We start from the raw sequence: 26,261 nt of genomic DNA, 5'->3' as shown, positions 1-26,261 counted from the left end.
TTCGTTTTTTTTTTATTAATACAAGAAAATACATGGATTACAATGGACACATTCTTTACAAATTTTTGTTTCAACTTCAGTGTATATGCATTCTACCTGTTAGCTAAAATATTGTCTGTGGTTCTTCATTAAGTTCTTCATTAATGCAAAATTATTAAAACTGGCCGCTAACTTATACTTCATAGAAGAGTAAATTTTGTAATGATGTAACATTTTAAAAAAAACCCAAGTATTTACAGAGAAAATTTATCTAGTCTTGAATAATTAAGAAATGTATGTTCGAGTCAGAGCAACATCACCAACAAATGTTTTATAGGGGACTGTGTCTATTTTCAATAATTTTTTTTAAATGAGAGCGATACTTCAAGTCTACAGTATTTCTATGAATTCATATTCTTGAACCTCTTTTTTAAACATATAGTAGTAGCTGTAATAATCACTTCCTCAAGTAATTACTATTCTTAGTCAAAGAAAACAACTTCCAAGTTTTAAGATACTCATTTAATACTCTAGTACTATATTTACCATCCTGAAATCATTACTATGTTACATATTCATTCAATATACTATTTATAGCCTATAGTTAGCCTTTATGCACCTAAAATCATAATTTGTTCACTTCATGAAAGTGAAGAGGACTTTTAGTTAATCTCTGGCCATTTTAGCCTCCTGCTTCAGTATTTTGCTTGGTATGTAGAAAACAAATCAGATTCACTTCTTCAGTTACTGGGTACAGGAGATTAATTCATTTGGTCAGTGGTTTATAAAGCCTTAACTCAGTGCCCATTATTTTCTTTCATTGCATACTCTCATTTTTGCTCATGATTAAATTCATTTATCCATCATTCAATGTTACTAATCCTGAAGTTTAGTTTAGCATTCCCTGTTCTGCACATGCCCAAGCAAAAACCACCAATAGCTACACCATACTGACCATTTTCAAAGTATAAGCTGCTTATTTTTTTAATTACAAAACCCTGATTTTTAAATAAATTGTCAAATAAACCACATAATATAATAATAAAAGCATAAAAATATTTTAAAAGAAAAAAAAGAAGGGTTAAAAGAAATTCTATGTTCCTCGATGAAGCAGATCTAGATATCAGCAATGAAGATTTCAAACTTAGAGGTGACAGCACAGTATTAGAGCTAGACTAGACAGAAAAGAAAAGATCTCCAAAAGTTATTAGGCAATATAAGAATTAGTCCTGAATTAAAAAGTACACAAAGATGAGTAAGTTAAAGAAAAAAATAGAAGAATAAAGAAGAAATTATAAAGTATCCCACATGATGTACCGAATGATCAGCAGGCTATCAAGAAGCACCTGCAAAAGAAATACTCCATTCTCAAATAACTATGAGAAATGCTAATTTAAATAAATTTTCTTTACTGAAGTATTTCCCAGGGTCCTTAATACACTAATATATTTATGAATCTCCAATGGGGAACATGTTTAGTTTGCCGCAATTCCCAGCCTTATTTTATCAAGGACTCTAATTTTCCAAGAAGTTTAAAATACTATACACCAAACTAATTTAAATTCCTTCTTGTCAGAGTATCTGCAGGTTGCCTTAAAACTTATTAGAAATTTAGACAGTTTTCTGATTTTTCTAAAAACATCTAAAGACAACTAATAACTAATCATATATAGTTACACATTTGTAAATATTTATGTGTAACTAAAATATAAATTCAACTTGTCAAATCTTCTTAATAAAAGCCCTCAAACACCCAATAACATGCTATTCACTCCAAACTTACTATTCTGAAGTATTTTAAACAGCGGTAAATGCAAGAAAAAACATCAATATATGATATATCTTTCATGTGTTAACACTTGGCATCATTTGTTAACCTTTTCTTCACTCTGAAATATATATACACACACATTTTTTTTTCTTGATGAACAATCTGACAGATCATTGCATCCACCACAACCTTAGTACTGAATATATTAACACGTCTCCCAAGAACAGAATTAACTTCCTATACAACCACAGAACAATTATCATATTCAGAACATTTATCACTGAGAAAATATTATAAGCTAACACAGTTAATTTTCAATTTTGACCAGTTGATGCAGGAATTTCTTTTACACCAAATTCACTGGCCATTTTAGAGAATTATTTAGTACCTCTCGCCATCATGCAAACATAATTATTAAGAATAATAATCAAATAGTTGGGCAAAAAAATGTAGATTTCTAAACTGCCCTTAGGATAAACATCTGTCCAAACACAGGTTGAAAACCATAATATACTAATAGGCATAGTAGGCAAATTAACCCTGATTCTGATTTAATTTCCAACCCTTGTTAAACTTGGCCCTCTAAATGTTCATAATATTTAGCTCCTTTCGAAGCAAATTTCACGAAGTCCATGGCAAAGACTGTACTATAATAAAGATGATAAACATCTAATAAGACTACATACAAAAATAAGCGCATTCTAAAAACAGAGAAAAAACGTCTACACCCATTCTGTGATCATGCAAACAGTCCAAGAAATTAATAATCAAAAGTTAGATAGAAAGAATCAAAACATCTAAATTTAACAAGTCCTATATTTAATAGGAAACCACAAACTATAGTTAAAATATAACCATATTTTATATATAACTTACACAACATATACATGTGTCGGTATAAGAAAGTAAACAATGAAAACTAAAATGGATCTGAAACCCATAGAATGTGCCCAAAGCTACACTCAAAAACAAATTCATAGCTATAATCTTACAGAACAAAAAAGCAGTAGGAAGTTATGCCAAGATTAACACAGAATTTAATAAATAAAACTACAAACATGCTATTTATCAACTGATATATTAGCAAAGGGTTAGGACAAAGCAGTTATACCATTGCCAAATCCAGTTAGGGTTAAAATACACACACATAAATATGCAAATACGTGTATGCATAAGTGGTGGATGCAATGAATACACATGTATGTAAATATATGAGTGAAAAAGCATATACAAGATTTTAAAAGAAATTCTCAGAAATTCAACAATTTATAGCAAACTATAATTACCTACAATGATTTAAGTAACAATTTTTCAGCTTTAGCTTTACATTTGCCAATGTAACCACAAAGAAATGCTTTAGTCACCAGACAAAATGTTTTTCTTATCTGCTATTATTTCTCTAGGTAAATTAAAATAATTTCTAATTGATTCTCATTTTAGAATGATCATGATTAAGCTTTTTTCATATGTAATTTTTAGATTTCCCAAGTGAATTTTTACAATAAAAAAGTGTAGCCAAATTTCTTGTAAAAACATTTAAAAAGAACAGTTTCGAAGTCTGCCTGATTACCGCAATCTCTTTGGGAACTTTGAATATGTACAAATTCATAGATATATCCTAGCCCAATTGGATTAGTATCTGGTATAGGTCAGGAATCTGCAGTTCTCTAAATCACCTCCCATAATTCTCATGCTTAGCCAGGTTTGGGAACCAGTGCTTAACAGCATAGCTCTTACTCTCTTCGAGATATTCTGGGAAAGTAAAAACTATACCAGAAACCAAGATGAAAAAAGGTGTAAATATGTAACAGAATAGTACATGATTTAGAAGAAATCAATGACAAACATTTATGCACAAAAAGAAAAAGGTCAATAAGAAAGGAAATATAAGGGAAAGAGTACAATAAGCACTATTCCCAGTGTTTTCCTCATGGATGAAATGACTGTAAGAGTCCGGAGAGCACCGACTCTCTTGTGAAAGCAACAAGGCAAAAAACAAATGGAACGAAATCTCTGAATAACCAGGACTTTGTGAATCCTATTGTTTAGCTTAAGAGGACAACTGCTGAAATTCTAGAGGCCTCTGCCTAAGTAGGAAGATCTCACTGAGATAGCTGGTAGACATTTCTTTCTCAGAATATTTAATTTTCATCTACTCAATGATTATTCTCTCTCACCAAATTATAGATGGAGAGTATTGAGCAAATAATTGAAAACGTTTGGCCAAGTGCATTCAATATTCACATCTTTATAGGAAGAGTAATTACAAATAGAAGTTTTTTCAGTTCTTAAGTCTTTGTGTTCATTCATGGGTAAGAAAAGGATATGAAATCAAAGCAGAGCTGTACTGACTATACTAACATTCAAGGACTTTCCAGTTAAACATAGGATGAGTTTAAACTCTGAATAAAGTATCTAAACAAAAGTGAAAGTATCCGCTCTCCCCTGTGCTGCACAAACATTAGCAATTCAAATGCCTCGGTAGCTCCTACCATATTACTAAAGTATAGGCCCTATATCTTAATTATTTTTATATTCATTCATTCTTTTCCAGAACAAAACACCTGGGATAAAATGTAGAGAGCTAACAGGTGATAATACAGTATCAAAGTATAATAATGTTTTGTCAAATCACATTACCTGTGCTATTTATCTGTTTATAAATAATATGGTACAAAAGTAGTAAAGATGATTTTCATTTTCATATTATTTTTTCCAACAATAATCATGTTTAATCTTGCCCCAAATTACTAAACATAGAGATTTTCACACATTGCACAACACTAGCAAGATCAGAAAATTGTTTCTCACTAAAACAAATAAGGGAAAAGAGGAAGAAATTACAATCTTTAATCTCAATTCTTACGGCTCATTTATTTTGCAGATTTTCTTCAAAGTTTCCTTGTTTTACTTGCTGTTCAGTAGCTACACTAAATAACAGCAAAGATTATTACAATGGAAAAAAAGAGAAAACAGAAGACAGCAAGCGTTCTTCAACAAATTCTAGGGCTTTTCATTAGCCAAACAGTCACAAAATTCCTACCTCAAATATTTGTTCAAAATTCTGAAACTCCTGTAATCGTGCCTGAAATCCTTCAGCAAGTGCCCCACCTGTAATATTTAGGTGAAGATTTTAAAATCTAGTTATAGCAAGATAAGACTTCTAGCATGCTGTTTTTATAACCTACTCCTGTATTTCAAAATCTATAATGAATACATACCACCTTCTGGCATCCCCTGTGCTTTCTGCTTTCTAGCGCTAAGAACTTCCTTTGCTGAAACAAAGAAGATTCGATTCCGTGCTTCTAAAGAATCCACAACCTTAAGCTCCTCCACCAAGAAATGTACGCATCTTTCCATGTGCTGTCTGCGTACCTAAAAACAAGATATTAAAGTAATCCTAATAATTAAATGTAATTATAACCAATAACACCAGACCTATACCAAACTTCATTAATAGCAATATAATAATAGTGCTGATATACTAAACAAATGCAAAAATTCTAGTAAGTTTGATAGTTGTTGACTAAAAAATATTTACTTAGTTCTTAATTTGAATATTTAAAATTTTGAAGGATCATCAAATACTATGCAACCATTATAAAATATACTGTCATTAATAGTACTTAATAAAATGGGAAAAGGGTCCTAATTCTGCCATAAGGATACACATGATTTTGCTAACAAAAAAATGATGTACACATATATAGTATATATGTATATGTATCTATAGACTATATATAAAATATGATATAAAATAATATAACATATAATGTATATTATATGCATAAATATATATTCTATAGAGAGTATAAATATACATACTCTGTAGATACACTTGTGTAAGTCGATCAATGGCATGGAACCAAAACCCATAAAAATGGGCAACATTTTTATTCCTTCCTTGTGCTATTATTTTCCAAATTTTCTACAATAAAGTTATAAATACCTTTAAAGCAAAAACCAAGAGCTACAATAAAACTGATACAATGAAGTTATTTTTATTTTTAAATCAGTACATGTATTTTTTTCCTTCTTAAAGGCAATGGGAATTACAAGCTGAGGAGAATGCCACAGAAGACAGAGAGAGCTGACAGCTACTGAAAAAGTGCTCATCATCAATTATGGAAATGCAAATCAAAACCACAATGAGATGTCCCCTCACACATCTGAGACTGGTCTATCTTAAAAAAGACTAGAAACAAGTGTTAGTGAGAGTGTAAAGAATAAGTAATCCTTATACAGTGTTGGTGGAAATGTACATTGGTACAGCCTCTGAAAAAAACTGTATGGTATTTCCTCAAATAATTAACAGATCTATCACATGATCCAGCAACTCCACTTCTAGCTATGTAACCATAAAACATAAAAACTAATTTGAGGGCCTCCCTGGTGGCACAGCGGTTGAGCGCTGGGTTGTGAAGCTGCCCGAAGCCTCCGCAGCGCTGGTTCGATCCCCGGCTGCTCCCTGGCCACCGGAGGAGGGTCCCATATGGCGCGCAGACCTCTCCTGCTGCCCGCTGCTCCCCTCAGCAGTGTACTTTGGTCCTTCTGCCTGCTCTGCTCCCTGCTCTGACTCTGGTGAATTCTCTCACCCTCCCGTGCTTCTGACTGTACCCAGTGCTTGTATAAATAAATAAATCAATAAATAAATCTTTAAAACAAAACACTAATTTGAAAAGATATATGAAACCCTATGTTAACTGCAGCACTATTTACAATAGCCAAGTTATGGAAACAACCTAAGTGCCATCGATGGATGAATGAATGGTTTAGGAAAATGTGGTATATACACACAATGGAATATTACTCAGCTATAACAAAAAGGATACAACTTTGGTGTTTTCAACAACATGAACAGAATTTGAGGTAAGTGAAATAAGTCAGAATGAGAAAGACAAACAGTGGATGAGTTTACTCATATATGGACTATAAAGAAAAAGGCAATGGAACAGACAAAATAAACCTTTGGATTCTAACAATAGAACTGAGGTTACCAAAGAGGGGTGGGAGGTGGCGAGAGCAAGGTACGGAGGGCGGTCCAAAGGACTGTGATAGAGTGATTGTTACTTTGGTGGCGGACACAGTGTCAACATACATTTGAAGAGATATGAAGTTGTACTCCAAAAACACACAGTGATATAAAACAACTTCACCTCAATTTAAAAAATGACCTGGCACACAGTGTATAGTCAACAGATGTGGGTTACTGTCATTATAATTAGGGAACTATTTAATTTATGATAAATTATAACAACCTGAAAAAATGAAATAGAAGTTGGGGAGAATGTATTAACTAGGGATTAGAGTTGCACTGTTAGGTTAGAGTTAGAGGATGTTTAACAGCATCTCCAGCCTCTATCCATTAGATGCCAGTAACACATTCCTTCAGTTGTGATAACCAAAAAATGTTTTCAGTCATGGCCAAATGTTGCCTGGGGGTTAAAATCATCCAATTCCTCACACCAACAACCACTAATGAATACCGAACAAAAATATCTATCTATATCACTAAAAAAACATATACAATATACAAAGCAGCATTATTCATGAGTTAAAGGAAATTTACCTAAATGCCCATCATTAGCAGAATGGATAACTCAAACTATTTATTCACAGGATGAAACACTATACAATGTATTTCCAACAGTATGGATACATACCACAGTTGTGATGCTGACAAAAGAAACCCGACTCAAAAGTAGATGTTATATGATTCTATTACAAAAAGCTGAACAACCAGAAAAATTAACCTCGGGTATTAGAAGTCATGATAAGTAATTATCCTTGGGAGGAAGATAAGAGGTTAGAAAGTGGTGATTTTGGGGTGTTGGAAATGCTCTGTTTCTTGAATTGGATCCTGACACAGGTGTTTTAAATTTATAAAATTCACTGAGCTGAAAAATTATGATTTGTATACTTCTACTACTTAAAACAAACAAAAAGTAAGTTTCAAGATGTACAATAATCAGATAGCTCTTTCATAACACAATTTTCCTTCAAAGAAGCTTAATACTATGGTCTCTGGCATACCCACTTCAGATTTTTATAATTATACACTTTTCTCAAACCAAAGAATAGCTACTTATACTATATTCTATAAGGTATATTGTTATCTTAGATAACAGTGTACATAACTATATTTTAAAACTTAAAGGAAAAAAATAACTTACATCTTCCATATATTCTGGCTCTGATGCGGAGGCATCCCAACGATTATTCAGAATGAAAATATTAGGCTTAGAAAGTCGCTCATTTACCTTGTGAAAAAACTGTTTTTCCTGAAGAAAAAAATAAAATAAAATACTCCCTCGTATGTTCACTTTTAAAAGCTATTTTATTCTTATAATTGAAATTTTATTTTAATCTAGATGCTTGAACCATTCAGAAAACAGTGATTAACACCTGATGAAAAACCCCAAAATATTATACACATAAGCATTAAACTTTTCAAAGATGAAAAAATTAGTAAGGTGACAAAAAATGAAGATTTTCCACCCCTGCCATGAGTATTTTTGAATACCATTTAACAAATATTTGTCTTGGCTATATGCAGAACATTAAAGGTACTCACAGATATAACAGTGCAAGTTTTAAAAAAACTACTTCAAATCTTTTTTAGGAGTTAGGCTAAGTAAACTACAAATATAATGTAAGACATATATACAACAAAGCATAATAAATGAGAGAATGTATTATAAATACCATAAATGTTATGACTACTGAAAGGGTGGCAACACTATATCTAGTTGAAATCAGGAAAAGTTCTATAAAGAATTAAGTGGTAATAAAAATGGACTTGAAAGAACTGATAACAGGACTTTTTGGAAGTTGAAAACTTGGGAGAGAAGAATTGTGGGCAAAGAATAGTATAAACAAAAGCATCAAGGTCAGAATGTATATCAGAAGTTCATCTAACACCTAAGTAATAGTTACTATAACACAAATTTTAAATATTTTCCTTTTTTGTTGTAATGTCAGGTTATACAACTGTCATTGTTGCTGCAGTAATCTGGCTTATATAGTATACAAGCACTAATAATGAAAAAACAGAGGTCTTGCTAATAACATCTATTGACAGGTTACAAGTATGTTTAGCCATATTATAGTTTTAGATGTAAGCTGTATTTTCAATCTAAACATTGAAAAGTTTATTTGGGATGGCTAGCCCTGGATAGTCAGTATAAATAGTGTCAGTTTAACAGTAGAGTGTACACAGGTAAGCTAGAATAGTGTGACAGAACTTGAAATACAAAACACTTTGCCTATTAGACAGGAGGGTAAGGTGGGGATGTTATATTTTACTAAGAGAATGAAGTCAACATCTTTAAAAACGAAGGTGCCCATTCTTTTTGAAATTGGCAAATAGGCACAGTGAATATCAACACCGCCCACATATCACACCATGAAGGAATCACTGGAAAATAGAGCCATCAAACTTAAGGTTGCTACTGCAACCCTGGGAACATTCAAGAAGACCAGAATCAGCTCTTCCAGTCCCATAGAAACACAGACCCTTCAATTATTCTTGATATTAAAGGCTCTAATTTATGACTCAGATTGCTCTCACTTTCAAGGCTCAACATACACACCATTTCATTTCCTACCACTCAAACAGAAATATGATGAAAACCTACCGTGTTCATTAATGTTGATTCAGAGTTTGCAACCAAAACAAAGACATCAGCATCCAAGCAAAACTTATCAATCCAACTATCCAACTCTGTAGTAACATCTGTGCCTGGACTAAAGGGAATAAAATAAAAACTGTATTACAGAATAATTTTTAAAAAGAAAATTTGAGTTACAGAATTCTTTTTTTTTTTTTTTTTTTTTTTAGAAAGAATTTTTTTTTTTTTTTTTAAGATTTATTTATTTATTTATACAAGCACAGGGTACAGTCAGGAGCGCGGGAGGGTGAGAGAATTCACCAGAGCCAGAGCCAGAGCGGGGAGCAGAGCAGGCAGAAGGACCGAAGTACACTGCTGAGGGGAGCAGCGGGCGGCAGGAGAGGTCTGCGCGCCATGTGGGACCCTCCTCCGGTGGCCGGGGAGCAGCCGGGGATCGAACCGGCTCCGCAGAGGCCGCGGGCAGCTTCGCAACCCAGCGCTCAACCGCTGCGCCATCCGGGAGGCCCGAGTTACAGAATTCTTTTTAAACTTTTATAAATTATTTGAGAGCTATAGTATAGAACTTGTAGTAGTCACCTGTATGAAGCCTAGGAGACTTAAATTATCCCCTAAACTAAAATAGAGCAATTGCGGCAAGCTCAAAGTGTGTGCTCTATAGTTCTTTTTTTTTAAGATTTATTTATTTGGGGCCTCCCTGGTGGCGCAGGTGGTTGCGTGCCGCACTAGGAAGCTGTCCACAGCCTCTGCAGCTCGGGTTCGATCCCAACTGTCTGGTGAGAATTTCACAGGGTGCGGGAGACCTCTCCTATCCCACCTGCTGCTCCCCTCAGCAGTGTATAAGTCAGTCTGCCTGTTCTGTTCCCTGCTGTGTCTGGTGAATCTTCTGACCCCACCCCTGCACTTCTGGCCTGTACCCCAGTTCTTATATGCATGAATAATCTTTTAAAGATTTATTTATTTATACAAGAACTGGGGTACAGGCCAGATGAGCGGGAGGGTGAGAGGATTCACCAGACACAGAATGGGAAACAGAACAGGCGGATTGACTGAAAAACACTGCTGAGGGGAGCAGCGGGCAAGACAGGAGAGGTCTGCCGCACCATGTGAATCACCTCCCTGGCCAGCGGGGGATTAAGCTTGTGCTGCAGAGGCTGTGGGCTTCACAGTGCTGTGCTTAACCCCTTGCACCCCCAGGGAGGCCTCGTGCTTTGTATAGTTCTTGTATTCATTTTGCTAACAAAGTACTCCCAGAGCCTACCCAATTGACAACAAATGCTAAAAAAAAAAAAAAAAAACAAACAAGCAAAAAAAAAAAAAGCTGTAAATTAAAGACAAATAACCCAGTGATTTTTTTTTTAAAAAACAAGTTAACAGTAAATATTTTAATACTTTTCAAACCTTCATGTGCTTCAGAAGATCAAAAAAAAGAACTAAAAAAACCCCAGTAAGCTAATACACAATCAAACATGAAGATGTAAGCAGTTAAGTACAGCACAGCTCAGAGAAGATTTAAGTGCTTATAAGCACAAATATTAAAAAAAAAAGCATGAACTAGATATGTTTAATACCCTTTATAGTGTGTAAAATTATAATAAAGGACTTTCAACTGTCTATATGTTAGCTTGATGTATCCTGTGACAAGTTGGAGCTACGACTGGGTGGGATCACAGATATACTATGGTCATAAATTAATGAATAATTAATTAGTTAATCCAAATATTTTTATTTTATAAGCATCTTCTCTCGTGTAGTTACTTTTGTTGATTGCTTGAAAGAGTCTTCCAGTTAAAAGAGAAAAAAAAGGTAAGTGCCATCAACAAAAATTCCATAGAACATTGAAATTTTAACTGAAAAAAAAAAAAAGAGCATGTTAAAATTTAAAACATCATTTAAATACCCTTTCTGGGGTATTTAATTACACTGCTGAACAGATATGCATTATCATTTTATTAAATACCAATGTAGAAAAATTAAAAATCACAAAGAAAAAAAATCAAAAAAAGAAAATAATTCCAAAAGTACTCAATTAATTCTTGAATAATAAAAAGCTGTATGAACAAATCATTTTGGGAAAGTTGGTCTTAAGAAAGAATACTCTACTGATTTAAGAAAATCTAGAGTTATCAATCTAGGTATATACCATAAGACAATCTCTAAGCTCCAGCCACTTATTCACTCTGTAGAATCAGTCCAGAGAAAACAAAAATTTCATAATTCTTCTAGTAAAATTAGACTAATAAATTAGGTACTTTAATGAAACCTTTAAAAAACAAAACCACACCGTATCTGTTGTTTAACAACCTAAAAAATGCGAACAAAGTTTTAATGTTTTAAAGTTTAAATGTTTTATATGCTAAAGCAAGCAGCCTTACTCTATTAAATAAACCTTTATAAGGTAAAAACGCAATTCATATGTAATTTTACCTGTCAACTAGAACCAGGTCATCTCTCAAGAGGGCACATTTTGCCTTTGGCCAAAACACATGTACAAGACAGCCAGCTTTCAATTCTTTATCCATATGAAGTGCATGAGCTACCTGGTTAACTGTCTAAAATACAAAGAAAAGAAAAAAAAATTGTACTTGTCATTAAATTTATTATAAATAGCATGAGTTGGTATAATTACTCTTATAAAACAGGTACAAAATAATTTTCATTTGAAATAAAACCACTGAGCAATACTGAGAAATTTGGGTTTTAAAGTTACCAAGTAAAAAACAAACTGGCACCATAAAAGCTGTTTATTCACACAATCCTGCAAAAATAATCAGAACTATTGACAGAAAAATTCTAAATGCTTAGCAAATGGAACTCTGGCAATGAAAGTTTATGCAGTCCCCAAAACTGACATTGTGTACATAAAAATAAATTTACAATGTATTGAGAAAAAAAGCAAATCAGAATATAGCACAAATATAAAACTATTGTTTAAGAAATACAGAGAAATACAACTTCAACTTGTATCACCGGTTTTGGGAAATATTGGCGTATTGGAATTTCTCTTCTTCTTGCCTGTCTTTTCTGCCTCTAAAGTAAAAGTAAATGTGTAGGGCCTCCCCGGCGGTTGAGCGCTGGGTTGTGAAGCTGCCCGAAGCCTCTGCAGCACCGGTTCAATCCCGGGCTGCTCCCCGGCCACTGGAGGAGGGTCCCACATGGCGTGCAGACCTCTCCTGCCGCCCGCTGCTCCCCTCAGCAGTGTACTTCGGTCCTTCTGCCTGCTCTGCTCCCTGCTCTGACTCTGGTGAATTCTCTCACCCTCCCGTGCTTCTGACTGTACCCAGTGCTTGTATAAATAAATAAATCTTTAGGAAAAAAAAAAATAAAGTAAATGTATAAGGGCCTCCCTGGTGGTGCAGGGGTTAAAGTCTCAGCACTATCAAGCTACCACCACATGGGGCATCAGACCTCTTCTGTCTTGCCTGCTGCTCCCCTCAGCAGTGATTTCAGTAGATCTACTTATTCTGCTCCCCACTGTCTCTGGTGAATCCTCTCACCCTCCTACACCTCTGGCCAGCTCTTGTACACATAAATAAATAAAATAAATCTTAAAAAAAACTAATAAACTTTTAACTCTAATTTACTTTTATTTTAAAGACAGGTTTCATTATTCCAATAATTTACCTCTGAAGCAAAACAATTTTAGAGAATTCAAAATGTTCATGATAGCTTTAAAAGCTAGAAATCTTAATGGTTTTTTTCATATCCAGCAATGCAGACATCTTACAGTTTTTTAAAAGAACAAATTAAGGACAAGGTACATTGTACTTGGAAAGGTTAAATAAATATACCTTCACGCTCTTTTTTTCATCTGATCCTTCTGTCATAAGATAGGCTTTATCTCCGTCAGTTCCTTCAACACTCAGAAAACAATTTGTTGTATGGCCAATCCCACTAGGGAGGACTTTATCCCACAACATTGCATTGATAACAGAACTCTTTCCACTGCTTGTCCTGAGGAATGAAAATATAAAATCATGAAAACCAAACATGACAGTAAAAACTTTGGTTTTTCACTAGATCTAAGGCCTAGAATTCAAATTTTGTTAAAAGTTCATCAGATTGCATTTTTATGAAAAAATTAATTTGATTTATACAAATATTAGCAGTGCATGTTTCCAAAAAATAGAGGAAACCAAGAATTCTACCTTCCCTATAAAGCTATCCTTGCCTTTTCTTTCTTGCCGTTTATGGTCATCTGAAATCAGAGCCACAAATTCTATGACACTCTTCCCATGACAAAAATGTGATCTAAAGTCCCATTTCTCCTTAAATCTGGGCTGTCTATACTACGTCAACTAATGTGTCACAAGTGAAAGTGGGTGACTTCCAAGCCTAGGTCATAAGAAGCAATGCAGCTTCTATCTTGCTAACCAGAACACATGGACTTGGAGTCCTGCCACTGAAATGCAATTATTTTGAGTTAGCCATGCGGTGAGAATATTAAGCCAGAATTCTGGGTAGGTACTCTGGAAAGAGTCTAATCCCAAATTGTTACAGCCCAGGGAACATGAGAGGGAACACTTTCAATGATTCCAACTCTGTTTTTGAGGAACCCACAAACTTTATGTCTTCCCAGCTGAGGCTTTAGACATTGTGGAGCAGACATCTTGGCTACACACTGTCTAAATTCTTGATGGACAAAATTTGTGAGTATAAGAAAGCTGTTTTTAAGTTATTAAATTTGGGGTAATTTGTTATATAGTCATAGAAATCAGAATAGTTCCGATGGTGCTAAAACAAGGAACAGCTCATACCCAGTTCAGGGGCTTGTTTTCAAATCAGTCGCTCCAAACCCAGAGGCTGTTTTAAGTCCAAGGTTCTATATTTGCTCACAGCACCACAGGCTATTCTGACATTTCAGTGTTAAAGTTAGTACTTTTGTTTCATTATAAAAATGTCATCCTATCTCTTCACATATGAAAATAAATATACATGCTTCACATCTTCCCTTCAGAGTTAAGTGTGATAGTCTTATTAATATTACAGCTGTCATCCCAGGGAACCATTTCACCTTCATCATCTCAACAGTGTCTGCTATTGCTCCTATGGCATATTCTACAAGGTCACCTATGACCTCTGTTAAAATTAATCCTTCTGATAAACACAAAAAGAGATCAATTGCATTGGTTCTCAAGAGTACCTTGCACAGCCCTAACCCCTGTCAAAATCACCTAGATGCTTATTAACAACATCACTCTCTCAGACGTACTGTGAACCTACTGAGTCAGGTTCTGGGAGTGGTCCTACGATGACTCCTATGCATCCTAAAAGGAGAGCACTTGCCTTACCAGAACATTAAGAAACCCAAAAGTAAGACTTCCTGATTTTCCTTTAACCTGTCTGTCATCTTAATTCCAACGCATGGTACCTTTTCCCCTCCCCAACCCCATCACCGTTTTTCCTTTTTATTGTACATTCTTCCTTCACGGATCATCACTCAGTTCCTGTAATCTGAATCACCAAAATAAACTTATGATAACCAACTTTTCTAGAATTCTTATTCCAAACTCACATAATCCTTCACTCCTCTCACCTTCCCAAGATAAGCCACCCAGTATAGTCACCACACCAGCCCAATATACTCTTTTATATTCCTGTCATCATGCCCTTTTCTTCAACTTCACAAGTTGATTATAATTTCTTACCTAGATATCTGAAACTGCATTCTACCCCCTATTCTCATTTAGTCAATTATCCCTACTAAAGCCAAGATACAATTATAATGCCCAGTTCATCATGGCCATTTTTTCAAAATATAGTAATACAAAACTCTTTACCATCACCTACCACGTCCTTCATGATCTGGTCCCTGCTTACTTTTCTGTTCCCTTCTTTTGTCAGTGTTACTAATGTCCTAAATTCAAATACTTATAATTCTCCAAACACATCATGGTCTGTCTCCCTTCCCACTTGGGGCTATGCATTGAATGGGCTTTTAGAACTTATTCACACCTGAAGTGTGAATTATACCTATTTCTTCTTCTCAAAGGGACCACTGAGTCACAGCCTCATAAAAGGTCACTTTCCTCCCACTCCTATTGCACTTTAGCTGGTATAGGGCCTCCTTTATGAACCTATGAACTTTAATGAACTCATACTAAACTCAGTGTAAGGCTTTGAGAATATGGCCAAGTGGGATAACCAGTCCATAAAACAAAAAAACAACAGGTTGGTTATAAGTTCAGAAGGAATTGAAAAGTCCAGAATAACTGAAAAAGAATACTTTAGAGTGGTCAGGAAAGAGGCAGTAATATTTAGGATGATATCTGAAGAGTGAAAAGGAGAGAGATAGGGCAGGATGGAGAATTCTATACAAAGGAAATTACAAGTGAAAAACCCTAAGATGGGAAATAGTTTCAAAAGCCTATGAGGTTAGTTTAATGAGTATATAAATACTCTATTGCTACACAGCACAAGCTATTTGAGCAACCAAATATGGCCCGAATCATTTGTCTTTGAATCCCCAGTGCCTGAAAAAGCACATGGTACACAGGTATTTAACAAGATTGTGGCAGAGATCTCCCTATCACTACAAGCAGTGACATTAACTAAGATCGCTACCTATTCTCCCTCAGGGAATAAAGGGGCTGAGAATCCTTTTGGAAAATACCTAATAATCAACATAGGCTTAAAAAGAGTAAGTCATAAATATTGCAGGTCACTTGTTTGCATTTCTATACTTACAACTGGCTAAGAAGTCAACTTTAGATGAGCAGCCTTAAAAGATTAAAAAAAAAAAAAAAAAGACTGACCTTCAAAAACTCTCATTTTATACCAGGAACTAAGAAGAACAATTCTTCTGCATGCTGTGGGTTGAAGCGGGGTGTGTGTGGGGGCTGGGGGGATATCACTGCTGAAACACCAGAAAAAATTTGGGATATGACCAAGAAAAGCTAAATATCTGGAAATTATCCCTGAGAAGAAATAATAAAGGATTACCTGCCAAAAAATGCAACTTTCATGTGTCTCCGTGATAGCACCTCACCAATGATGGAAAGCTTGCTTTTATATCCCTGTATTTCCAGCAGGTCATCTTCAGTAGCTATACGATCAAGTTCTGGATTCTTATATGTTGCTGCAAAATTGAAATGGCATTAGAAAATTTATATAAATGAATATTAAGCTAATTATAGATCAGAATACCTAAGATTTGTGTATATTTTGGCTTTGTTCTATATTAATGTACCATTTGAAAAATTAAAATGCCTGTGTTATTTAAGTATCTGGTAGAAGGTAAATGTTTCCTTGCAATGGTTCATAGCAATCTGCCCCAGAGAATTTTTAAATTATTAAAAATTGCAGGGGTCCAGCAAAAAGAATATTCATTCATTTACTTCTCAAAAATATAAAATACTTATCTAATACAAAAAAATACATTTCTAAACAAACAAAAAAAACCAAACAAACCAGAATTTAATATCCACCTATTATTGCTCCATCCTTACTAGATCTTCGAATCTTAAGCTGAGATGAAGGATCCACATGCTAAAGAAAGTTGAATGGGCACTCCCAAAAATGAAAGAAAGGTATTTTTCAAGATTTCCAAACTAGGTAAGACTATGCTGCCTTATTACTTCTAGTTTGCCTCCCATAGTGATGGAACAAAAAAACTCAATATGAAAAGACAAAGGAGAATAAAGAATTACAGCTGGTATCCCACTCCTGTCAGGTCTGGGGGTTAACTACTTACCCCAGTCTTAATCTCTGCTCCTCAAAGGATGGGACTAGCTGGGTTTGAAGGGTAGAAATGCCTTTCAGTTTTGTTTATATTTTAGGGACATACATTTTTACAATTGTTTTTTTAGCATCTCACTTTGAAGGCTTGAGCACTGAGATGTATTTGGCTATATATATGATCCTATAGACAAACATTTACCAGCTCACCTAGTGCTCACCTAATTAAATTCAAGCTTACATAGCTCATCATACTTTTCAAGTGAATTAATAAAATAGGTGCAATTTGGTGAATAATGAGAAGACTTGTACCTAAGTACCATTACATTCATCTTTTCCATTTTATTCTTGTCTTATTTTTATTTGCTTTGTCTACTTTTTGCAACACTTTTTCTAAGGTTGTAGAATCAGTAAAACTGAATTCATATTCTATAGCTGCCATTTGTGCTTCTAGCACAAAGCTTTATCTAAAGCAGGTTCAATAAACATAAGACATTAAATTTAACCTCATTTTCACTGCCTATCAACTTTTTTAGAATGAAATATTTAAAAATCACTGTGCCAGCTCAAATCCTTTGCAGACTAGTATTTTTCCTATATACTAGTATTTTTTTTTTTGCTTAAATTCTTTCTAAATTGGAAATTTTATAAAGAGTCTATACTAGAACCTTTTTTCCCCTCACTCAACAGCAAAACTTAAACTATCAGATTTAGTGTGAGAACACAATTAAAAGGCAGTTTTCTCTATCCTCAGGATCTCAATGTCTGATGAGGGAGTTAGGAAGGACTAGGAAAAAAGTTTGATTTCACCAGCCTACATCACTGTCACTGGAGTATATAGGACCCCACCCCTTTCTTTGTATCCTTGACAGTCATATACTCTTAAGAGCTAGAAAAGATGTCAATAGTTTTCTTCAGAGTAGTATTCCCTAGTGAGACATTCCTCACCAACTTATTAAAAGCCCTTTTGCCTTTTTCCCACTACATCCCTGCTTCATCTGATAGGATAAGAGGTCTGAGAGCTTGATTTAATTGCTGAGTTGGGAAAAAGTAAATATAATGGGTAAATGTGGGCTGCTTGGTTTTCAGTGCAGGTATTTACTAGCTGTGTGATCTTGGGGAAGTCGTTAACTTTTCTGTGCCATGATGTCTTCATCTTTAAAATCAGCATTATTAAAATCTGCCTCAATGTTGATATAAAGTTTAAATGGGCTACTGAATATTAAGTGATTAGAATAATACCTCAATATAAGCACTTATTTCTGGATGGTTTTAATACCATTTAATCTTCCTCTTTGAAATAGCTTTTATGGTATCTCATAGTAAACAGCACAATGTCTGTGTTCAGTAACTAAGAATAAGCACCTTTACATATTTTCAACAGTCACTTTAAAAAACTTAAAGGAACTAACCTTCAACAAAATGTGATCCTTCAGTAACAAACTCCAGTAACTGTTCAAAAATAGCAGTAATTGCCTTCTTAGCCAGCACAAAGTGCTTCAGCGGAGAAGTACTTTCTGCCATTATGGTGGGGCTTGGGGGAAAAGGTAAAATAAAAAGTTAGAAAAGCAAATTAAACTAGATGATAAGGATTTGCAAATTAACACCTTCCAAACACACTGATTAATTTCCCAATGAAATAAATTAAACTGCCAAAATACTTTTTCTCCCCAGTCTAAACACGTCAGTGCTTATCTCCCAAATCACTTTTAGATAACCATTATTTTTAGATTTTTTGGAGGGGGGGCGTTCCAGTCAGACAAAGACTACTTTTGAGTGATAGTCTACTAAAGTAAGTGACATTACTGACCAAAATCTTGGTTGCAGTTTCCATTTCCAACTGGTACAGATGAAACTACTGCAGCTACTGCTCAACTGTCATTGCATATGACTCTTAAGTAGATTAGGGATAGAGAGTAGCCGCCAAATTCACAGTGTGATTAAGTTTCTCAACCTGGAAGTGCTAGGTGTGTCGAGGCGGACATACCGTGAGGCAGTAACATTCCAAGATCATACAATGCAATACAGACTTAGAGAAAGAAGTAGCTCACAAACGACAGAAGTGCTCACAAACAACAAGGCAAAGTTTAAAGAGAGAATTAACATTTCCACTTAAGTGCCAAGGAACTTCAAGGATTTTAAGTAAAAAAAAAAAAAAAAAAATTCTGGCCGCTTGTCCTGAGAAAGACACCACACACCCTTCTAATCCTGGTCTGGAAAGGGGCCGCGTGGCCGAAAGGATCCTTTCCCGAGAGTCAGAAAATGACAGCGCGAGGCTGCAACCACCGGGCAATGACCCGGTCGGGCCGGCTGTCAACACCTACCTGGAAAGGCCTTCCAGGCCTCCGCGCCGGGTCTGGCGCCCACCCGCCGAGCTCGGGGCCAGACACTGCCCCCCCTCCCAGTGAGCCCGGTTCCGGCCCGGGCTCCCGGGTCGGGTCTCGCGGGCTCCGCGGGCCCACCCGGTGGCCGGCCCGGCTCGCCCAGGAGTCCCCGGCTCCTTTCCCGGAGGCCCGCCGCGCCGCGTCACAGAGCGCCGGGAGCACGACTCCCCGCCCCCTGTCCCTGTCCGCACGAAGGTCACCCCGAAGGAGGAGAACAGCCGCCGGGGGGGAGCGGGCACTCACACTGTCCCGGCTCCGACTTGTTACCCAGCAACCGCAGCTCAGCCACAGCCTTCAAGCCGCCTCATCCTCCCGAGAGAGACTGGGACGCGGGAAGGAAGCGGGGGGAGCGCAAGAAGGAGGTCACTTCCGGTCTCCTGCCACCCCTTATTTTGGTTGGCTCCGTGGGCGGAAGTGCGTCTACGCGAGCGCCATTTTTCTTAAGGGCAGAAGGCCAGGGTTGTTCTGAACCCGGAATGCTGCTACCAGACGGGAGGTTTTCCGTTCCACCCTCCGACTTCTACCGCCCCTCCCTCTCCCTTCAAACTTTTCAAAACTCTGTCTAGCTTAGCCATAGCTAGTGCTAATGAATGCCTTAATGAGGGAATACTTAAAAAAGGTGTGGAGTCTGGTGGCATGAGGTGGGGATGCCAGAGGAGAGATTCCTGCTTGCCTGTCCAGCAGCAGTAAAATATCTTTTGACCTCTCCACTGCTCTATTCTTGCATGATTGGCTTTCATGACTGAGAGAGGGGGGAGAGGGGTGGTATGAGGGGAGAGGACTGTCCCTATCTCTAAGAAGATTGTCCCTTTCCTATATATATATATATATATATATATATATATAGGAAATATATATATATTTATATATATATGTTAGATGAAATAAAGTTGTCACTAACACACCCTTCAGGCTAACATCCTCTAGGCTAATGATATGGAATCCTTCATGAAGAGGTCACAGGCATAAGGAGATCTCGGGTTGAAGAGATAGAATTGTTAGGGGGAAAAGGATGTCCTGAAGCTAATTCCATACAGGCTTTGTGGACTCCACCCCCACCCCAGGCCAAAGCCAAAGACACTGGGAACTCCAAATCCCATCACCACCAAAGGGAAGGTGGCTGGGACCTGAGGGTGGGGTTAAGCAGCCAGGTTGGTATAAAGTCAGTCACGTGGGCTTTGGAGGGGTCCCCCATTTTGACTCTCTGCCAGCTCGCAGCATCCGGCCAGCTCGGAGAGTGCTTTTTGGGTTTCCAGGTCGTCGCATCGGGTAGGATGCATTAAAGACTTTATTTCCCTATTTTCTCCCTGAGTTGTACATTTTCCTTATTTCCTTTTCCCTTGTAAATAAACCTTTTATTAACCTTTTGTGTATGTCTGTAGTGGAGTATTAATAAGTCCCTTGTAAGAGGATGGGTGAGGACCCACAGCCAGACAACCCGTTCCATACCGGGGCTGCCCTATAACAGCTGGCGCCCAACGTGGTTTCCAAGCTTCACCCATGGCTGACCAGCCCAAGTAATATAATGACTTCAAAGAAAGAAGAGGAAAGAACGTTCTTTATGTTGAATTGAACTGCTTAAATAGTCTCCACCTCTTTCTCTGGGATTAGCATACAGACCCTGTCCCTGATGTTGACTCCCTTATGCTGAATTAAAGCATGAGCTTTAACAAATTCTTAACCTGGTACTTGCAGGGTTACTCTCCATTATTTCTAGTTCTTGGAGAACTCAAGAACCCAGAAACCAGTAACAAGAATAAAGAGGGAGAGGGAGCAGAATTAGTTTAGAGGTGACTTAGGAAATTTGCGTGTTCTTTACCAAGAATCACCTACTTGTTAAACTGCAGGTTCTGCTTAATTGGGTCAGAGGTGTGGCCTCAGAGTGCGAATTTCTGACATCCTTGAACAAATGCTACTGCTACATAACAACAAAATGTCCTGAGGATTTCTGGCAAGTGAGGTGTAATTTGCAAGTGAAGCCCTTTCCTCTTTCTAAGCCTTGGATACTTCATCTGTAAAACCAGAGTACTAATAATGTTACAGGGCAGGGTGAGGGGCAGCCCAGACCCCACAAACCTGCCTACTCTAAATAGGTTCTACCATCCGTGGCATCAACACAAAACATATAAGACTTTAATGGGAAGGAACTTTAATACAATTAGTAAACAATACAGGAAAGGCAAAGAATATAGTTTCTAAATCAAGTACCCAAAGTTACCATTCCCCTTGGGGGTAAAAATCCACCCAAATGGGATTGGCCCAGAGCAAGGCCCCAAAGCCTATCTCAAATCTAAAGCATCTTCCAATGGGGACCCACAGAAAAGGATCAGAAACAACCAGACAAGTCTGAAAGAAAAAGAGCAAAATCAAAATCAAGACAAAAACCGCCATTATCACCTCATCAGGGGTCATCTGTTTCAACCAGACGACCAAAAGGTAAGTGTAGTTTCTTCACCTGTCTCTCTGCTCCATGTGCCTCCTTCAGGCCTTCTGGCTCTCCATCCTTTTCCCTTCCTTCCTCCTCTCCTCTGCAGCTTCTCTCTCTGCTCAGCTCCACCCTCCTTTTGGGTGGGGCAGGAAACCTGGAACCTCCCCCTTTCCTGGGGACCACCCAGTTACAATAATACCTACCTTATGTGTCATTGTGCAATTTAAATGGGTGGACAGCATGTAAAGATAGAATAATGCTGGGCATGTAGGAAAACCTGGAATTATAAGTATGTTCTGTTGAAACAGCTGCATATAATAGGTAAATGAAATAAGTTAAATCTTCAGACAATGCATACTACTATGAAGGAAGAAAATGACAATGGGATAGACTAGTGGTAGGAAAATGAGAAGGACTGAGCCACTATGTGTGGCTTCCTAAGGAAGTAATATTTTCCCCAGGAATCCAATCCTAGGACTATCTGGAGGGAAGTGCCCCAAACAGTGGAAACAGAAGACCAAAAGCCCAGAGGAAGTAGAGAGACTTGGTCAATGAAAAGAAAATCACCACAATGGCTAGATATAGGGAGAGAAAAGGGAAATAAATTTGGAGTATGCAGGTTCAGTATCATACAGGTCAATAACAGAAGTGTGAGTTTTATTCTAAGTGCAATTGCTAAGCCTAAGGAGTAATGATTTCATTTCCTTTTTAAAAGATCACTTTGGTTACTTTGTGCATACCAGACTGTAGCGGGAGCCCTTGCAATTACTAAAGGGTCTGTTCCATTGGCTGGAATTAGCGGAATTCCATTAAAAAAAAAAAAGTATCGTTAATAATATTCTGAAGCTGGGCCTCCCCAGTGGCGCAGCAGGTTGAGCGCAGCGCTGTGAAGCTGTTCGCAGCCTCTGCAGCACCGGTTCAATTCCCGGCCGGCCAGTTAGAGTCCCACATGGCAAGCTAGACCTCTCCTGTTGTGCCCGCTGCTCCCCTCAGCAGTGCTTTCAGTCCTTCTGCCTGTTCTGCTCCCTGTTCTGCCTCTGGTGAATTCTCTCACCCTCCTGCACCTCTGCTCTGTACCCCAGTGCTTGTATAAATAAATAAATCTTAAAAAAACAAAAAACAAAAACAAACACTGAAGCTGAAAGCATAGCTGTAAAATAAGCTGGGATAATTTAATACTGTTTTATACTTTTTAATTCCTTGACTCCTCTTCCCACCCTTTCTCTGCACACTATAAATGAAAACATAATCATAAATACAGCATGATAATCATTTCTGGTAGGAGTCCTTAGGATTCAAAAGTTGTTTTCTAATACATAGATCTTTATATATTCTAAAAACCTATTATCTATTTAAAAACTCATTTTATGATGTAAATGACAGAGGGAAATCTCATACTTTGCTGGCAGGAGGATTACTATGTGTATCAGTGAAGGTTCAGATAGTAAGAAATTTATTGTAAGGATCTGGTTTATATTTTTCTAGGGGTCAGGCCCATCCAGATTACCTGGGATACTCTCCTTTAATCAGCAGCTGATTGTAGATATTAATCACAAATAATTTCCCAGCAGCACCTAGACTGCTGGGAAAGTTATTCAATGTTTGATTGAATAACTTGGGTACTATAGTCTATCCAACTTGATACCTAAAACTGATCATCACACGGTGAGGGGCTGTTTTGCAAAATGATGCAAAGTTTATAATGTAAAGCCTTTGACCCAGCAACCCTAGAAGTGTAGTCGAAGATGTGGACACACACACTTACCTATCAATATATACTCAAATATTAGTAAATGGAAAAAGATATAATCAAAATATTAAAGTTATGAAAAATTGTAAACCAAGTTTTTACCTGTACGTGATGGGTTAAGTGAGTGATAATACGTGCACAGGATGTAAGATAAGCAGTAAAACTTATGCTTTAAAAAAGCACCAGACAAATGTTCACTATATTTCTACTGTGTATAAAAATATGATATTAGTGTAAATCATATGTAATACATATATTTTATTCCTGGTGATATTACATGTTTTTGATTTTTGTTTTTCACATTTTCTGCATTAACTATTTCTATAATGAGAAAAAGTAAAATAAAAGATTGTTTTTAATTTTTAGTAAAACATGTATGATTGATACACAATCCTGATAGTGCTATAATTTACAGTGGTATTAAGGCATTAAATAAAAAGGAATAAAATTTTAAGGATAAATTTCAAGCATTAACCAGCATATAGAGAAGAAAGCATTCGTCATCCTTCAGATTATTTATATGTTCATTTAACAAATAATGATTGAAGAAGAAATCCCTAGAGAAAAGGCATGGTAACCCCAGTTTAAATCTACACGATGCCACTTATTAGCTCTGTGAAACCCTTAACCACTCAACTCAGTTTTGAATATAAGGAATATCTCAAAGAGAACTTTTGCTTTGCTTAAACTGTTTGAATTTTAAAAATCGTGATGGGGGGGCCTCCCCGGTGGCGCAGCGGTTGAGCGCTGGATTGCGAAACTGCGCGCGGCCTCTGCGGCGCCGGTTCGATCCCCGGCTGCTCCCCGGCCACCGGAGGAGGGTCCCACATGGCGTGCAGACCTCTCCTGCCGCCCGCTGCTCCCCTCTGCAGTGTACTTCGGTCCTTCTGCCTGCTCTGCTCCCCGCCCTGGCTCTGGTGAATTCTCTCACCCTCCCTCCCGCACTTCTGACTGTACCCAGTGCATGTATAAACAAAAAACAAAACAAACAAACCAGCAAACAAACAAATAAAGCATGCCTCTATTAAAAAAATAAATAAATAAAATAAAATAAAATAAAAATCGTGATGGCATTCTTTTATTCATTGTGTAAATAATAATTATGCATTTAGTATAGTTATAAAGTAAAAGTGACATACTGTATGTTATAAATTATAATAAATATTTTAATTTATATTTAATTTAAAATGAAAAAAATTTAATTAATATGCAATTTAAGCTGTGAAGTTTTACTTTTGTATGGACATACTCACACCGAAAAATAACAGAGTAAACATAAAGACAACCAGACATGGGTATTAGGGAGGATTCTGTAAGCAGGATACAGAAATCACAACCTGTAAAGGGAAAATGAGATAATGAGATGGATCTATCTCACTAAATTTAAAATTTCTGTTCAACAAAGGACATTAGTAATAAGACAACCTGGGAATCTACTTTTTGCAGTGTATATTGTCTACGAAGCACCAATAATTAAAACTTATAATTAACTTCTGATAATAACCAGGAAACCCATAGAAAAGTGAATACACGATATGAAGCAACTGTTCACAAAATGAAAAACCAAATGACTCATGAGCATATTAAGATATTTTCAACTTTGTTAGTAATCAAAAAGTGCAAATTCAAACAAGAATAATGTAGTACTTTATCCTCTGATTGCAGAAAATTTAAAAAATGAACGTTATTTGTTAATAAGGATGTAGAGAAACGATCTAATGATGAGGATATAAATTTTAGCCATTCTTGATAATATTTTGGAGTATTTAACCACATGTATACAAAAAATACATACAAAATCCAGAATGGAAAACAAACAAAACACCTCAACATATACAAGAATGTTTATGGCCATCTTGTACATAAAGCAAATAATTCGAAACATAAAAGGTGCTTAATCTGATATGTGACTGAATTGGAGTTCAGAAAGTTTTCCTACATTATATGGTAAATCTCTTTGAGGGATATAGTTTATCTTTATATCTCTGAGTGTATGGCTTGACAATAGATATTCCATAGCTGTTTGTTAAATTGAAGAGAAGAAGTTCTTAAGGAATGGCAGAGTACCATGGACGATGGAGAAAAATTTAATATAACATGCATTGCCCATGATTATAGTCATATAATTCATAGTCAACAAAAAGAAAAAAAAAACAGCCAACAGAAATTACATTTGATGGGTATGATACCAATTCCTGATCTTCGTTTATCCTGAAGAACAAAAATAATACTGGGTGCTCCCCGGTGGCGCAGCGGTTGAGCGCTAGGCTGCGAAGCTGCCCACAGCCTCTGCAGCGCCAGTTCGATCCCCGGCTGCTGGGTGAGGGTCCCACATGGCACAGCAGACCTCTCCTGCCACGCCCACTGCTCCTCTCAGCAGTGTACTTCATCAGTCTGCCTGTTCTGTTCCCCACTCTGTCTCTGGTGAATTCTCTCACCACCTCCCGCACTTCTTTTCTGACTGCACCCCAGTGCTTGTACAAATAAATAAATAAATCTTAAAAAAAAAAAAAGTAAACCAATAAAAACTGGAAAGCCAAACACAATTTTCATTACATTTTCTAGGCTATAATTCATTCAGCTCAATATTTTCAGCAAGAAAAAAGGTTACTCATGTCATATTCATTTGCCTGTGGAAACCAAC

The 26,261-nt window shown here is 36.6% G+C and overlaps 1 protein-coding gene across 2 annotated transcripts in view; it reads right to left on the bottom strand.

The window, feature by feature from the left end:
• The window catches only part of MFN1 (mitofusin 1), a 31,706-nt gene extending 11,908 nt beyond the window's left edge, over nt 1-19,798 (bottom strand). The window contains exons 1-9 of one of the 2 annotated variants that reach the window (XM_037525143.1): nt 19,683-19,798; nt 18,468-18,589; nt 16,321-16,456; nt 13,170-13,332; nt 11,806-11,930; nt 9,388-9,496; nt 7,924-8,031; nt 4,972-5,125; nt 4,794-4,861 (exon numbers count right to left, since the gene is read on the bottom strand). In XM_037525143.1, the coding sequence (XP_037381040.1) occupies nt 4,794-4,861; nt 4,972-5,125; nt 7,924-8,031; nt 9,388-9,496; nt 11,806-11,930; nt 13,170-13,332; nt 16,321-16,456; nt 18,468-18,579 (975 nt within the window). In that variant the 5' untranslated portion in view covers nt 18,580-18,589; nt 19,683-19,798. Of the gene's footprint in view, nt 1-4,793; nt 4,862-4,971; nt 5,126-7,923; nt 8,032-9,387; nt 9,497-11,805; nt 11,931-13,169; nt 13,333-16,320; nt 16,457-18,467; nt 18,590-19,379; nt 19,452-19,682 lie in introns of those variants that run through there. The other variant, XM_037525144.2, reaches the window with a different exon arrangement.
• Nucleotides 19,799-26,261: the final 6,463 nt, after the last annotated feature.

This window comes from Talpa occidentalis, unplaced genomic scaffold, assembly GCF_014898055.3.
Source record: "Talpa occidentalis isolate TD23 unplaced genomic scaffold, MPIMG_talOcc4v2.1 talOcc4.4, whole genome shotgun sequence".
NCBI classification, from domain to species: Eukaryota; Metazoa; Chordata; class Mammalia; order Eulipotyphla; family Talpidae; genus Talpa; species Talpa occidentalis.
The sequence above is the reverse complement of the archived record's forward strand: the minus strand, read 5'-3'. Positions and strand labels throughout refer to the sequence as shown.